The sequence below is a fragment of the Cryptomeria japonica genome, chromosome 7 (assembly GCF_030272615.1).
Source record: "Cryptomeria japonica chromosome 7, Sugi_1.0, whole genome shotgun sequence".
Classification (NCBI taxonomy): domain Eukaryota; kingdom Viridiplantae; phylum Streptophyta; class Pinopsida; order Cupressales; family Cupressaceae; genus Cryptomeria; species Cryptomeria japonica.
In genome coordinates this window covers 94,537,755-94,551,663 of record NC_081411.1, presented here as the reverse complement: position 1 = coordinate 94,551,663, position 13,909 = coordinate 94,537,755, and the positions used below count along the sequence as shown (strand labels likewise).

At 33.3% G+C, this 13,909-nt stretch overlaps 2 protein-coding genes across 2 annotated transcripts; both read right to left on the bottom strand.

Moving 5' to 3' along the window:
• Positions 1 to 10,599: 10,599 nt before the first annotated feature.
• LOC131059697 (leucine-rich repeat receptor-like serine/threonine/tyrosine-protein kinase SOBIR1) lies at positions 10,600 to 12,761 on the bottom strand. The gene is made up of 2 exons (XM_057992715.2): positions 12,487 to 12,761; positions 10,600 to 11,989 (listed from the first exon to the last, which is right to left on the bottom strand). Exon 2 carries the CDS (start codon positions 11,232 to 11,234, stop codon positions 10,854 to 10,856), a length of 381 nt encoding a protein of 126 aa, XP_057848698.1. The 5' UTR covers positions 11,235 to 11,989; positions 12,487 to 12,761; the 3' UTR covers positions 10,600 to 10,853.
• LOC131856471 (leucine-rich repeat receptor-like serine/threonine/tyrosine-protein kinase SOBIR1) lies at positions 11,315 to 12,708 on the bottom strand. The gene is made up of 4 exons (XM_059208259.1): positions 12,604 to 12,708; positions 12,487 to 12,496; positions 11,730 to 12,275; positions 11,315 to 11,622 (listed from the first exon to the last, which is right to left on the bottom strand). Exons 1-4 carry the CDS (start codon positions 12,706 to 12,708, stop codon positions 11,315 to 11,317), a joined length of 969 nt encoding a protein of 322 aa, XP_059064242.1.
• Positions 12,762 to 13,909: the final 1,148 nt, after the last annotated feature.

Here is a 13,909-nt window from a genome sequence, read left to right as displayed (position 1 = left end):
GTAATGAAATATTGTGTTATTTTCTCTCTCTAATTTTTAAGGACATGTGTAAATCATATTTGAACATTATTCTCTCCAAATTGTATTAGTATGTTTTGGAACTACCACTTACATTTATGGTTCACTATGCATTTATTTATATTAGGAATGGTTAATTTGAAAATAATTAAAATATTTTACTTTAGCATAAATATAATCCATAGAATTAAATGATATAATTATTCATATAACTAAATTTGTTGATACATACACAAATAAAATAAATGTTAGAGTTTCAAATCCAATCTTATTTACATACTAATTATACATAAATTACACTATTTATTTGAATTCTTTTATTATAATTAGCATAATGAATGAAACCAAACTCCCTTACCTTGTCCAACAATGAATAGATATAAGAAATTATAATTTTAAATTGTTAAAAATATTTATATGCATATTTTAAGTCTATTTTGGTGCCCCATAAAATAAATAGATTTTATTTATAATGTATGGTATCACATTGATAGTGTGTTTGTTTACTCAATCTATATTTTTTTCTTCATGATTTATTTCTACAAATATTTTTCTTATGTGATAGAAAGTTTCTAAATAATTTTAAATATGATTGTTCCAATATAGTGATAATTTGACATTCAAATTTTTTATTTTTTATTTTTTTTAAAGGATATGCATAAGCCATATTTCTTAAACTACTTCAATTTGTTGAATTCCTACATGTAGAAAATATTGGTTTAAGGTATTGAGAATTAACCATTCATTATAATATTTATAAAGGATAAAAAATCTTCAATTTTAGGCCATGCCAAATGTGGAAGTCAAAGGATTGCGATATTTTGACAAGTAAACACATCGTCATATGCTTACATAGTTATACCTTTTTCACATTGAATGATTAATATTTGGAAGTCACTTAATTTAATATAAATTGTATTAGAAAGGATGTAGAAGACTTCTCTTGTTGGATTCATTTTGGTGTGAATCTAACCCTCATGTTCACCTCTTACAATTTATTTATAATGAGATGTTAGAATATAAGTAAATTCTACTGAATTAACTTGTTATGATATATTTTGTATGTGAATGATATTTATCTTAATAATCTCATTTATATTGGATGATCAATTATTTGAGATTTATCTTACTTGAGTTCATAAAGATCAATAAGTCATTTTGAATTCATATCACTTTTGTGGTCTTTGCCTTTCAATAAATAGAAGGATCTTCAATAGCTGGTTTATCATTATTAAATTTAGTTTTTTAATCTTATTAATGCTAGGAATGTGAGTTTGGTTTAGTTCTTGAATTGGCATGATTTATGGAGTTGGTGGCATTATGAGAATTCTCTTTAAATCTTTCAAATTTGAACTTTATTAATAAATATGATTATTTGAAGATATCAGCATTCTAATTTGATATGAAGATTTTCAAATAATCATATCTCCACAATTCATTAATTGTAGAATCTGATACTACTATGTCTCCTTAGGGCCAACCGATTAATCAAATTAAATAACAAAGAACACACAATAACAACAACCCTGTTTTTTGGAATTGCACACACCAATTTATTTTATTGAAGCTTAATTAAAAATTACATAGAGGTTGTATATATAAAGAATTTGCAGTCTAGAAGAATTAATAATAACTGCAGTTCTAAATATATTCCTAGCATTGCATGGAAAGCTACTAAGGCTCTCAAACTAAAAAATGCAAACTACTCCCTAAATTAAGAATACAATAAGTGCATGGACAACATGCTTTATTTACTAAAAACAAATTCATGCAAAAAACAAAACTAAAAATAGCCCTAAGGATTAATGCATGTTGGAGTACATGCTTTATTTGCATGAATAAACAAAAAACTATTAACTAGATTAATCTAGCTGCATGCTAGAGCAGCATCAATTATCAACATACTCCCCCTTGATGCTGAGAGGGCTCACAATCTTATCTCGTAGTGCTATAAACTGAGCTTTCGCAACCGCTTTGGTGAATATATCTGCTAGCTGATCCTGGGTGTTGATGTGCTTCAATTCAACATCCTTCTTCTGCACCAAATCTCGTATGAAGTGATATTTCAAATTAAAATGCTTTGTTCTGCTGTGATGAACCGGATTCTTAGCTAACTTGATGGCACTCACATTGTCACAATAAATTATTGTAGGCTGAATTTGTTTTTCTCCAATTTCTTCCAAAACTTTTTTGAGCCAAAGAGCTTGTGTACCTGCTGAGGTAATTGCAACATACTCTACTTCTGTAGATGAGAGGGCAATAATACTTTGCTTTTTTGAGCTCCAGGTAATCAAACTAGAACCAAAAGAAAAATAATTTCCAAATGTAGATTTATAGTCATCCATACTACCTCCCCAATCTGAATCACTAAAGCCTACTAGATTGAACTTTTCAGAAGAGTAGTAATGAATACCAAAACTTAAATTCCCTTTCGCATACCTCAAAATCCTCTTGGATGCCTTCATATGTATTTCAAATGGATTTGTCATATATCTTGAAACAAGTGAAACTAAATAGGCAGTATCAGGCCTCGTGTGGATTAGAAACATCAAACTCCCCACAATACTTTTGTAAGCTGTCTCATCAACTAAATCAACACCATCATCTCTACATAACAAATCTCCATGAGAACTTGGAGTGGAGGTAGGGTTACAATCAATCATATTAAATTTCTTCAGCATATCCTGTGCATACTTTGTTTGACAAATAAAAATCTCATCCTTACTTTGATAAACCTCCATTCCTAGAAAATATTTCATTAGACCAAGATCTTTCATCTCAAATTCTTTCATCATAGCAGCTTTGAATTCATCTTTCATCTTAGAACTACTACCCATATACAAAAGATCATCAACATACAAAATTATGATGAGAATATCAGTACCTTCTTGTTTGTAGTAAAGGGTAGGATCACTCTTACTTCTCTGGAAGCCATTCTCCTGAAAGTATCCATCAATCTTGGCATACCACACTCTTGGTGCTTGCTTGAGGCCATACAAAGCCTTCTTCAACTTGTAGACATAATTATCTTTTCCTTCCACTTCAAAACCTTGTGGCTGCTCCACATATACTTCCTCTTCTAAATACCCATTCAAGAAGGCACTTTTCATGTCCATATGATGTATGCTCCACTTCTTCTAAGCTGCTAATGAAATCAACATTCTTATGGTCTCTTGTCTTGCTACTGGTGCAAATGTCTCTTCATAATCAATTCCATACTTTTGTGTAAAGCCTTTAGCAACTAATCTTGCCTTGTGTCTTTCAACACTCCCATCACTGTTAAACTTGGTCTTCTAGACCTATTTGGTGCCAATCCTTTTTTTGTCATGTGGAAGTTCTGTTAACTCCCAAGTGTCATTCATGTGAATGGAATCCATCTCCTCTTCCATGGCTTTCACCCAAACCTCATTAGTACATGCATCTTCAAAACATGATGGTTCAAAATCAGCCTTGGCTAATAAAGTAAAATTCACTGTCTCACCTACTAGGTTTTCTTCGTGTACTTGATTTCCACTCCTCTGGTAGATATCACTCAATCTCCTTACTTTCCTTGTAGAACTTGGAGAAGAAGCTGGACTTGAACTTGGTACTAAAGAACTTGATGAAAACCACTGGATATAGAAACATTAGTTGTCTGCTCATGATCAATATCAGCAATTATATCATCATTCAAACTAGATTTTTGCTTCTCAACATGACCTTTTTTATGACCATAAACTCCCCCTTCATCAAAAGTCACATCTCTTGAGATAATAAGCTTGTTAGTGAGGGGATTATACAATCTATAAGCCTTGCTTTTCTCACTATACCCAATAAAAATACATGACTCACTCTTTGCATCTAACTTATGTCTATTCTGATTAGGTACATGCACATAAGCCAAACAACCAAAAACTTTGAAATGATTAACATTAGGCCTTTTACCATACCAAGCTTCATAAGGAGTCATCTTTTCTAGTGCACTGGTGGGGCTACGGTTGAGGATGTATACCACTGTAGCAACTCCATCTCCCCAATAAGAATTGCTCAATCCCTTGGTTTGTAACATGTACCTTGCCATTTCAACCATAGTACGATTCTTCCTTTCAGCTACTCCATTCTGTTGAAGTGTGTATGTAGTAGTAAGTTGCCTCTTGATGCCATTAAAATCACAATAACTTTGGAAAGCCTTGGAGCAAAATTCTCCTCCACGATCAGTCCTTAAACATTTGATCTTGCATACTTTCTCATTTTCTACAAGGGCTTTAAACTTCTTGAATGTACCTAGGGCTTCATCTTTGCCCTTCAAAAAATATACCCAACAATTTCATGAGTAATCATCAATAAAAGTGATGAAATATGATGACTTACCCAAACTCTTAGTCTGCATAGGACCACATATATCTGAATGAACAAGCTGAAATGGGTGATGAGCCCTCCATGCATTGCCCTTTGGAAACTTTTCTCTTGCATGCTTTCCTTTAGCACAACCTTCACAAACTTCCTTGTGTTCCTCAACCTTGGGCAAACCAGAAACTAATGCATGTGAGGTTAGAAACTTCAAACTATGAAAATTTAAATGCCCATACTTGAGATGTCATAACCAACTTGAATCCTCATAAGCCATATTTGCCAAATTGTTGTTATGTTCACCACACCTCAAGGGGAACATCCTATTTCTTATCATACGAACAACAGTGATCACCCTATTATCCTTATTCTTATCATAGATAGTACAAGTCTTATTCTCAAAGACTACTTTATAATTTTTCTCACATAGCTCCCCAACACTTAACAATTTGTGCTTCAATTGTGGAGTATAATAAATATCATGAATACTCTTTATACCTTCTTTTGTTTGGACCTCCATAGCTCCTTTGGCAGCAACCTCCAATGATTTATCATCACCAAGTTGGATCTTGGATTTGAAACTTCCATCGTTTGTTGAGAACAACTTCTCATTCCCTGTCATATGGTTAGAGCATCTAGAATCTAGGTACCAAACATCTTTACTAGTATTTTCACCCTTTGTATAATACAAAAATAAGTGATCAAGAGGATTCTCAATACTTTCTTGAGCATAGTTAGCACTTTTACCTTCTTTCAATCTGCATTCTCTTTCAAAGTGGCCATACCTATTACAATGGTAACATTGAACATTTCTCTTATCAAATCGGCCTCTACCTCTTCCTCTTAAACCACCACTTCCTCTTGAGCCACCTCTTCCTCTACCTCTTGAAGAATTTTGGCTTTGCCCTTTACCTTGGCCTTGATTGATTTTGGCATTACTGCTGCTTGCATCTTCATTTTTTGTGATAAGCAATTTAGAGGAAAACACTTTCTCTACACCTTCAAAAGAATCTTTCAATCTTTCTTCATGAGACATCAGGGATCCAACCAGTTGATCAAACTGTAGTTTTGTCAAATCTTTGCTTTCTTCTATGATTATTGCTACATGATTTCATCTGGGTGTCAAAGATCTCAACACCCTTTTTATCAAAACTTCATTGCTTACAATTTCCCCAAGTGTAGCCATTTTATTGACCACATCTTTGACTCTGACACAATAATCACTTATACTTTCAGCTTCTTGTATCTTCAAATTCTCGAATTCTTGCTTCAAAATCTGAAGCTTGACCACTTTAACTTGATCACTACCCTGGTAAGCTTCTTGTAGAGTCTTCCAGGCATCTTTGGCAGTTGTTGCTCCTATTATTCTTGGAAATAAGCTCTTATCAAGAGCTATCTGACTGTGAAACAAAGCTTGAGCATTCTTTTTCCTTGCTTCCTTTCTAGCTATTTTGTGATTGGCTGTAAGGGCATTCCAATCAGCTGGCTCTTCATAACCTGATTCAATAATCTCCCACAAATCTTTTCCAATCAAAAAGGTCAGCATCTTAATGCACCAATAATCATAATCATTCCCATCAAATTCTGGAATGGGCATATGGATAGAATTCGACATGATTAACTTTGGCAAAATTCCAACAATAAAACTTTAACCCAAAACAATTTTACCTGCTTTGATACCACTTGTAGAATCTGATACTACTATGTCTCCTCATAGCCAACCGATTAATCAAATTAAATAACTAAGAACACACAATAACAACAACCCTGTTTTTTGAAATTGCACACACCAATTTATTTTATTGAAGCTTAATTAAAAATTACATAGAGGTTGTATATATAAAGAATTTGTAGTCTAGAAGAATTAATAATAACTGCGGTTCTAAATATATTCCTAGCATTGCATGGAAAGATACTAAGGCTCTCAAACTAAAAAAAACAAACTACTCCCTAAATTAAGAATACAATAAGTGCATGCACAGCATGCTTTATTTACTAAAAACAAATTCATGCAAAAAACAAAACTAAAAATAGTCCTAAGGATTAATGCATGTTGGAGTACATGCTTTATTTGCATGAATAAACAAAAAACTATTAACTAAGCTAATCTAGCTACATGCTAGAACAACATCAGTTATCAACAATAATGAGAGTCTAAACTTAAGAACTAAACTAAATTATATAAATTTAAATTTTTATAGATCAAGTCCCACCCTTAAACACATTATCTCTCTCATATTCTAACTAAAATACTATCCATAAAAAAACTAACACAAAAAAAAATTCCAAATTAAGGCTCTTCCATTTTTACTCTATCCATATCCTAATCGTTTCCATAAATAGCTATATACCTATGAATTTAGCAATAATAGCTTAGAGTCGAGGAATTCTTAGATGGCCATATATCTATGAATTTCCCGACCTTAGAGTCAAGGAATTCTTCTGAAATACATATGTTAGCGATCTCATCTATGATTTCCATATTGACATTACTAACCAATTTCGACCTTTAACTTTTTATCACCTTTTAAGTTACCATAAAAATGGCCTCCCCATTCCAATTGATTTCTCCCTCCCCAACCAATTCAATTCTAAAACTAGATTTATTCTTTTAAACTCCATGTACGAGGAGTATTGATGGGAAATTCTTGGTTGCCTCGTTCAAAGCGCCCAATGTTGTTGTTTGAGTTCTTAACTGTCTTACTCCTTTCATTGTTCAACTAAAACAAATTTTATTCTTCTGCACTTGAGTTGGTTGTATCATTCAATGCGCCTGCTACTAATGTCATGGTCCACGTCTTATTCATCATTCCCAATTTTCCATTACGCTCCTATCTCCACGCGCGCATCTGCATTCATCTTATCTATCTTATTTCTCTCACCATTCAACGTTTCAACATTCTTCTCCCAAAATAATATTACTTAAAGCTATCTTTCATTTTCTTATACTTTGGAAATCTACATTTTTAAAGGGAAATAGAGTGAGTTTTGTGGGGTTAGAAATTTTAGCCTTGAATTAAATTATAATGGTTTCTGCTCTATGAAATTGGTTCATATGTCCCGTGAATTCAATTTTTGGGTTATTATTTAAAAATATATAAATTTAAATGATGAAATTTTTATTATTATGTATAAATGGATGAATTTGATTTTAATTTTTATCTATAGAAAAATATTATGTTATTTTCTCATTTAATTTTTTTTGTATTTTTAATGTTATGTGTAAGTGGTATTTGATGATTTCTTCTTTCTAAGTATAACCAATTATATTGGTATGTTTTAAGACTAGCTCTTACATTTATTATCATTAAATATGCATGTATGTCCATCATGCATGTATTTATATTAAGCATTATTGATTTATAATGGGTTAAAACATTTCACTTTTAAGTAAATATAACATATAGTATTAAATGGTATAATTATCTATGTAAATGAGTTTGTTCTTAGATGCACATATAAAATAAATGTCACCACTTCAAACCCTCTCACATTTACATAACAATTATCCACAACATACACTATTTATTTGAATTCTTTTATTATGATTATTATAATGAATGAAACCAAACTCCCTTACCTTGTCAAACAATGAATAGATATAAGAAGTTATAATTTTAGATGTTATATACAATCTTAACCTTGTTTTGGTCTATCATAGTATAAATGCATTTTAATTCTAATTTATCATGATGTCACATTAATAGTGTGTTTGTCTACCTCATCTCCACTTTTTTTCTATAAAATTTATTTTTACAAATCTTTTTCACAAGAGAATTTTTTTTTAAATACTTTAAAATATGATTTAGTTAAAGATGGTAATGATTTGGACTTTCATTTTTCTTTCAATATTTTTTTTTTTGGATATTCATTTGAACACGCATGAGAATACTCATGATGAACAGTGACATCTTTAAAGCTACAACAATTATTGTTTTACTATTGATTAAATCAACAATTACTATGCAACAATTAGAACGCGGTGTAACTATTAGACCTCGTCATACTAAACAAGAAAAACACATAAATGTGTTTTTTGCTCATATGGCCCTGCAATCTGTTGCACCAGCAATAATGTTGCTGACGTTATCAGCGAGAAGAAAATGTAGAAGTTAGCAGACATGAAGACACTAAAAAATTAGTCTTGACTATGGACGAGGACAATGATATTGATATTGCAATTATTCAAAAAACTAGGGTTTAAAAGAATAGAAGAAATGAAACGCTACTGGGAAAGAGGGCAGAAAAGAAAGCTCTAGTATGAATCGCTGCTGAGATTTTTTAAACATATTGTTCTGCTAATTTTATTGTCTGCCCTGTCTCATTAAACTCATAAAAAAATTTAGTTAATTCGTTTACTTTTTGTTTTTGTTTATGTAAATTTTTGGGATGTTTACAAGTAAATTTAAATAAGCCGCGTTTGACCCAATAATTTCATGCATATTCATGCCCCTAATTGTGACTCAGAAGTCAATTTTCGACTGTAAATTTTATGATCTGTTTTCCCCGGTTTCAGTCGTTTATGTGCAACGCAAAGGCTGTCCAAATCAGCAATGTCTACTAAAGATGTTGACTTGACAAATCGGGTCTGCACAATTAAGAGAAGTTATAAGGCATAGGATATTGTAGGGCGACAACAAAAACATAAAATAAAGACACAAGTCAAATGGAAAACACAGATTCATACTCGTAGATACTAGATACAGGTCCCTAACCAAAAAAGCCCAAAACAGTCTTTGACAGTGATGGATATACTTTTGCTCTGATTTATGAAAGCATGGTATGTAATGTTCCTGACCCAATTTCGAATACAGTTCTGTTTGTCTGGTTAAGTACAAAGTAAATACAATCAGAAAATGGCCTATTCCATCTAGTCTTAACAGTAAGAAATTAACTAAAGATATTAAATTCACATTTACTTTATTGTACAGCGGAACGTTGAAATAAGTATTGGTGAGAATCTTTATTACTACTCAGTTTTAGATACTTGGATTAGAGATCTGAATAACCAATTAGAAATCATTCAGAAAATTACATAATTTATACATTATGTTATTGATCTATGTACATTTTATTCACAATGTTTTATTTGAATTTGATCATACAGCAAGGTAAATTCTTCATATTATACATTCCAGAAATATCGAACAATTAGTTCTCTTAAATTAATTTCTTAGTTCTCCTGGAGAGAGAGAGAATGGTAAGAGTGGTTTATCATGCCAAACCCGAACGCAGGGGCAGTCACTTGCCCCCCTGGCCTACTGGTCTATCCTTACTCAGTAGGTGATGTATTCGGGTGGGCAATCGACCCCCCTACAGATCCTCTTCTCCCCTGGATTAGCAATCAATCTGATCAAAAGAACGCCGTTATTTTATTATTAATTACTTGAAAGAGTATTTTAGGACTATAAGCAATAATATACATATTCTGTTATTAATTCGACTTCTCTCTTGTGCATTTCTGTTCACCACGTATATCCAGAATTTATGTTGAATTGACTAACACTTTGATATCTTAAGCTGTTAAATAATGGTGATCATTTCCTTACATGAAATTACGACAATGATCTGAATCTCTAGTTAACATTATATTTACAGAGTTGAAATAGTTCGTCAAATAATTACCCTAAGAACTATGTTTTAATTAAGCGAAACGTTATGACATTTTCATCGAATTGATTTTTAGCTAGTGCAGTTCGTGTATTTCATAAGGATTCGAAAAACTCTAGTATAGCATTAACACCTTGATTGCACTTAAGTTCTTTTAGTCATCTAGCATTTCTGAGTATATATACATACCTGGAAATATGGTCAGTTTTGCTAAATAGAAAAAACCCGATATGCTCAGTGTCGTGTTTTCCATCCTCCTCTTATTCCTCCATTTTTCTTCCTACCTAAGTTGGAGTCCTATGCCGGGCATATAAAGAATCCCCGATGGGAGTTTTGGGAGTCGCGTCTCTTGTGTAGTATCGTGACTAATACTCATAGTCGCGACTTCTGTATACATCCGCCCGTGGGTCATGATGATCGGCACAGGGCGTTTAGTTGGTAAACTCGATTTATTAACGGTTTGCTTATCAGTAATTAACCATGTTAGATTAGCAGATAACAAAGTAACATTATTTTGTACTAATTTGACATTCAATGCTTTATAACTAATTTTAACATCATATTAGCTGTTTGAACGGATAGTTCTGTACAAAAGATATAAACAGTAGCATCAGTAACTTAGAATATATAAATATTATTTGTATATATTTAATACAGTTAACATAGGGACATGACAGAATACGTCTCTGGTATTATGTCACTTGTTGGGGTCATCATCACTGCAAAAGAAAGCAATCTTCATGACAAGGAAGATTTCATCATCATAGCCCTGTCCTCTAATCTGTGGATGTATGGCACCAGAGGCTGTTTTTGATCCCACCACATTTCTCAACCATCTGGTCCATCTCGCAATACAAGCCTGTGGGATTGTTTGAAACAAATCATCATATGGAATTTTACCTGTAGGCTGTAACCAAAACAGCAAGAACAGCCCAAAACCTATGAACATCACACTTGTCTGTAAACTTTAAGGTCTGGTGATATTCAGGGGCAATGTACCCCACTTTTCCTGCTACATTTGAGGTAGTAGCGTGTGTGGCTGTTTCAGGGAGGGCCTTTGCAAGGCCAAAATCTGCAACATGGGCGTCAAAGTTCTCATCAAGGAAGATGTTTCCAGGCTTCAAATCACGGTGAATGATTTTTGGAGTGCTGTAGAAGTGCAAATACTGTAGACCTGTACCAATTCCCATGGCAATCTTATGACGAACAGGCCATGCTAATTCTAGAGTGCCTTCACCAACCTTTTCCAAGGATCGATGGTCACTACCATTTTTCATATAATCATAGATTAATGGATGGCAATCAGGCCTTGCAATAAAGGCTAGAAGAGTAACAAGGTTTCTGTGCCTTATATGGCCTAAAGTATAAAATTCTGGAGCTTTGTGTCTTCATCTGATATATCTGTTGAATTGAGAGATGGTTGAGCAATTTTCCTAATGGCAATTTCCGTGCCATATTGAAGCTGTGTCCTGTAAGCTTCCCCAGAACCCCATTTTCCTATGAGATCTGCTAATGTGAGACCATCCTCTGTATTTAAGAAGGCTAAATCCTTAGCCTTTTTAATTAGGGAACTGCAAATCTTAGCACCCTGATACTTGGGTCTTTCACGGATACAGTACAAGAGCATTCTATACACAAATGAACAAATAACTGCAGAGATTGCTCCTGTTATTAGTCCCAATGAATCACCCAAAACCCACTTTATAATTGACAACTTCTTCTTCTTATGCTTTGCTGGTGGTGGGGCTAGTGTACCATTTTTTCATTATGACTTGGTGCTGGAGCTGGTGCTAGAGATGGAGGTAACTTATCAAAATCTTCTAACATAATCCCCGTTTTTGGAGCAGTTGAGAGTGAAGATTCAGGAATTGACCTCTTTAAAACACTTGAAAGAAGGCTTTGTGATTGTTGCTTCTCCAGTTGATCATGTGCCGAAAGCTTTGAAGAAGAAGACGATGACGACGCTGAAGAACACAAATCAGAGGTTGCTGTTTTACTATTCGGATAAGCGTTTTGTGGCCGGCCACAGAGTCTGGTATTACCAGAGAAAGCACTTGGGTCAGCACCATACTTGAACCAAGGTCCCCATGGAATAGGGCCTTCCAAATTGTTGTTAGCAACACTTAGAAACCTCTTAGTTCGTAGTATTTCAATGTAAGGAGAAATTCTTCCTACTAGGAAATTTCCTGACACATCTAAGGAATGCAGTTTGCTAGAATTGTTGACTAATGTTTGCGAGATCTTAACATGGAGAAAATTGTTATGCAGGTTAAGGATTTGTAAAGATGATAAAGAACCCAAACTTTGAGGAATGGGTCCTGCAAACATATTGCCATTTAGAAAAATAGATTCTAAGGCCGAAATCCTAGCTATATTATAAGAAATCATACCTGTGAGAAGATTGCTGACCAAATTGAGATATTCAAGACATCAAAAAGGACTTTCTAATATGCCATCAGGACTACTTCTAGTTCTCAAACTAAGGAATGAAATCTCACCAGAGAGAGTGTTATCAGAGAGATGCCATACCTTGAGGCTCCTGAGATTGCCGAATTCAGAAGGAATTGGTCCAGAAAGCTTGTTTCAACTCAGGTCCACAACTTCCAACTTCAGACAAGAGGCAAACTCTTTTAGGATCCTCCCAACCAGCAAGTTATTGGCAAAAGAAAGCTTTTTAAGCTCAGAAAGCCTTCCAATTGCAGGAGATAAGCTTCCTTCACTACCCTTTTCTACTTCCCCGCACCAAACCATGCACATGGAGACTTCGATGTGTCCCAGGGACTCATCATTCTTATGAATGCATTTTAACATACACAATTAGACTTACCACATTGCTAAGTTTGACAGAGTAACAGCGCCTATCTTGACTAGACTAATTGTCTAGTGAAAGAGAGGCGTTGTGACAGCTGTCAGAAATCAACAATTTGTTAAAGAAGCCTTGCAACTCGCCTTCCAACTCGCCTTCCATTTTTTGTTTAAAATTTCCTATGCAAGGAATGTTCCCACCACTTCGCTCCACTCGCATTCGTCTTTAACCATGTTGGGATACCCATCCGTATTTCATCTCCTTCCAAAGTAATTTTAATTTCGAAATTTAATACGAAATTTGAGTTTGAATATATTTCAATTTCAATGCCTACTATAGTCTAGAATATTTTGTTTATAAAAAATACATATTTTCAAATTTTATTTGAAGTCTAAATTTTTTTTTTTTTTCTTTTTTTCCTTTTATTTTGGGGGGCGAGACTAATCCCTGCGGCCCAAGGGAGCAAACCCCAGACTTAAGACCAACTACTCTAACCTGTGGGAGCTATTTGAAGTCTAATTTTATTTGTAATGTTTTTGCTTCAATTTAAGTTGCATAAAATAAATCAATTTATGAATTAGATTGTATAGTTTAACTTAGTTTATTTCTTACTTTATATTTTTGAGTTGAATGACTAAGGTCATGTATATATAAATACTTTTAGTAGTTAAAAATAATCAAGTAGACACACAATATCAAAAGATCACTTCACTAATGATTATTTTAAAGTTAGATTTTTACATGGGATAAGAGAATTTTCACATGTTGTGAAATGACTTAAAATTTTTGCACCATTCATCTTCTCAATGATACACTACTAAAACCAAACTAAAGAAGACTTATTTTCTTATCTCAAAAGATGCTAAAATGCATTTTTATGTAGAACTCATTTAATCAAATACATTAAAAATGTTAAGAGTTGGAAATCTTTGAAGATCATATTAATAACAAACCAAACCATGCAAAATAGAATAGGCCAATCAAATAGCCATTTTCATGATTAAGCAGCATGATGTAACTCTATCCATAATAATGTCTCTAAATAATTTTGGTATAATGTGTGGAGGAAGAAAAACTATAATATAGTTAAGTTGTGCTAGCCAAAATACTTTCACTCCGTTCACATTAGGATTAAAACTACTTCAA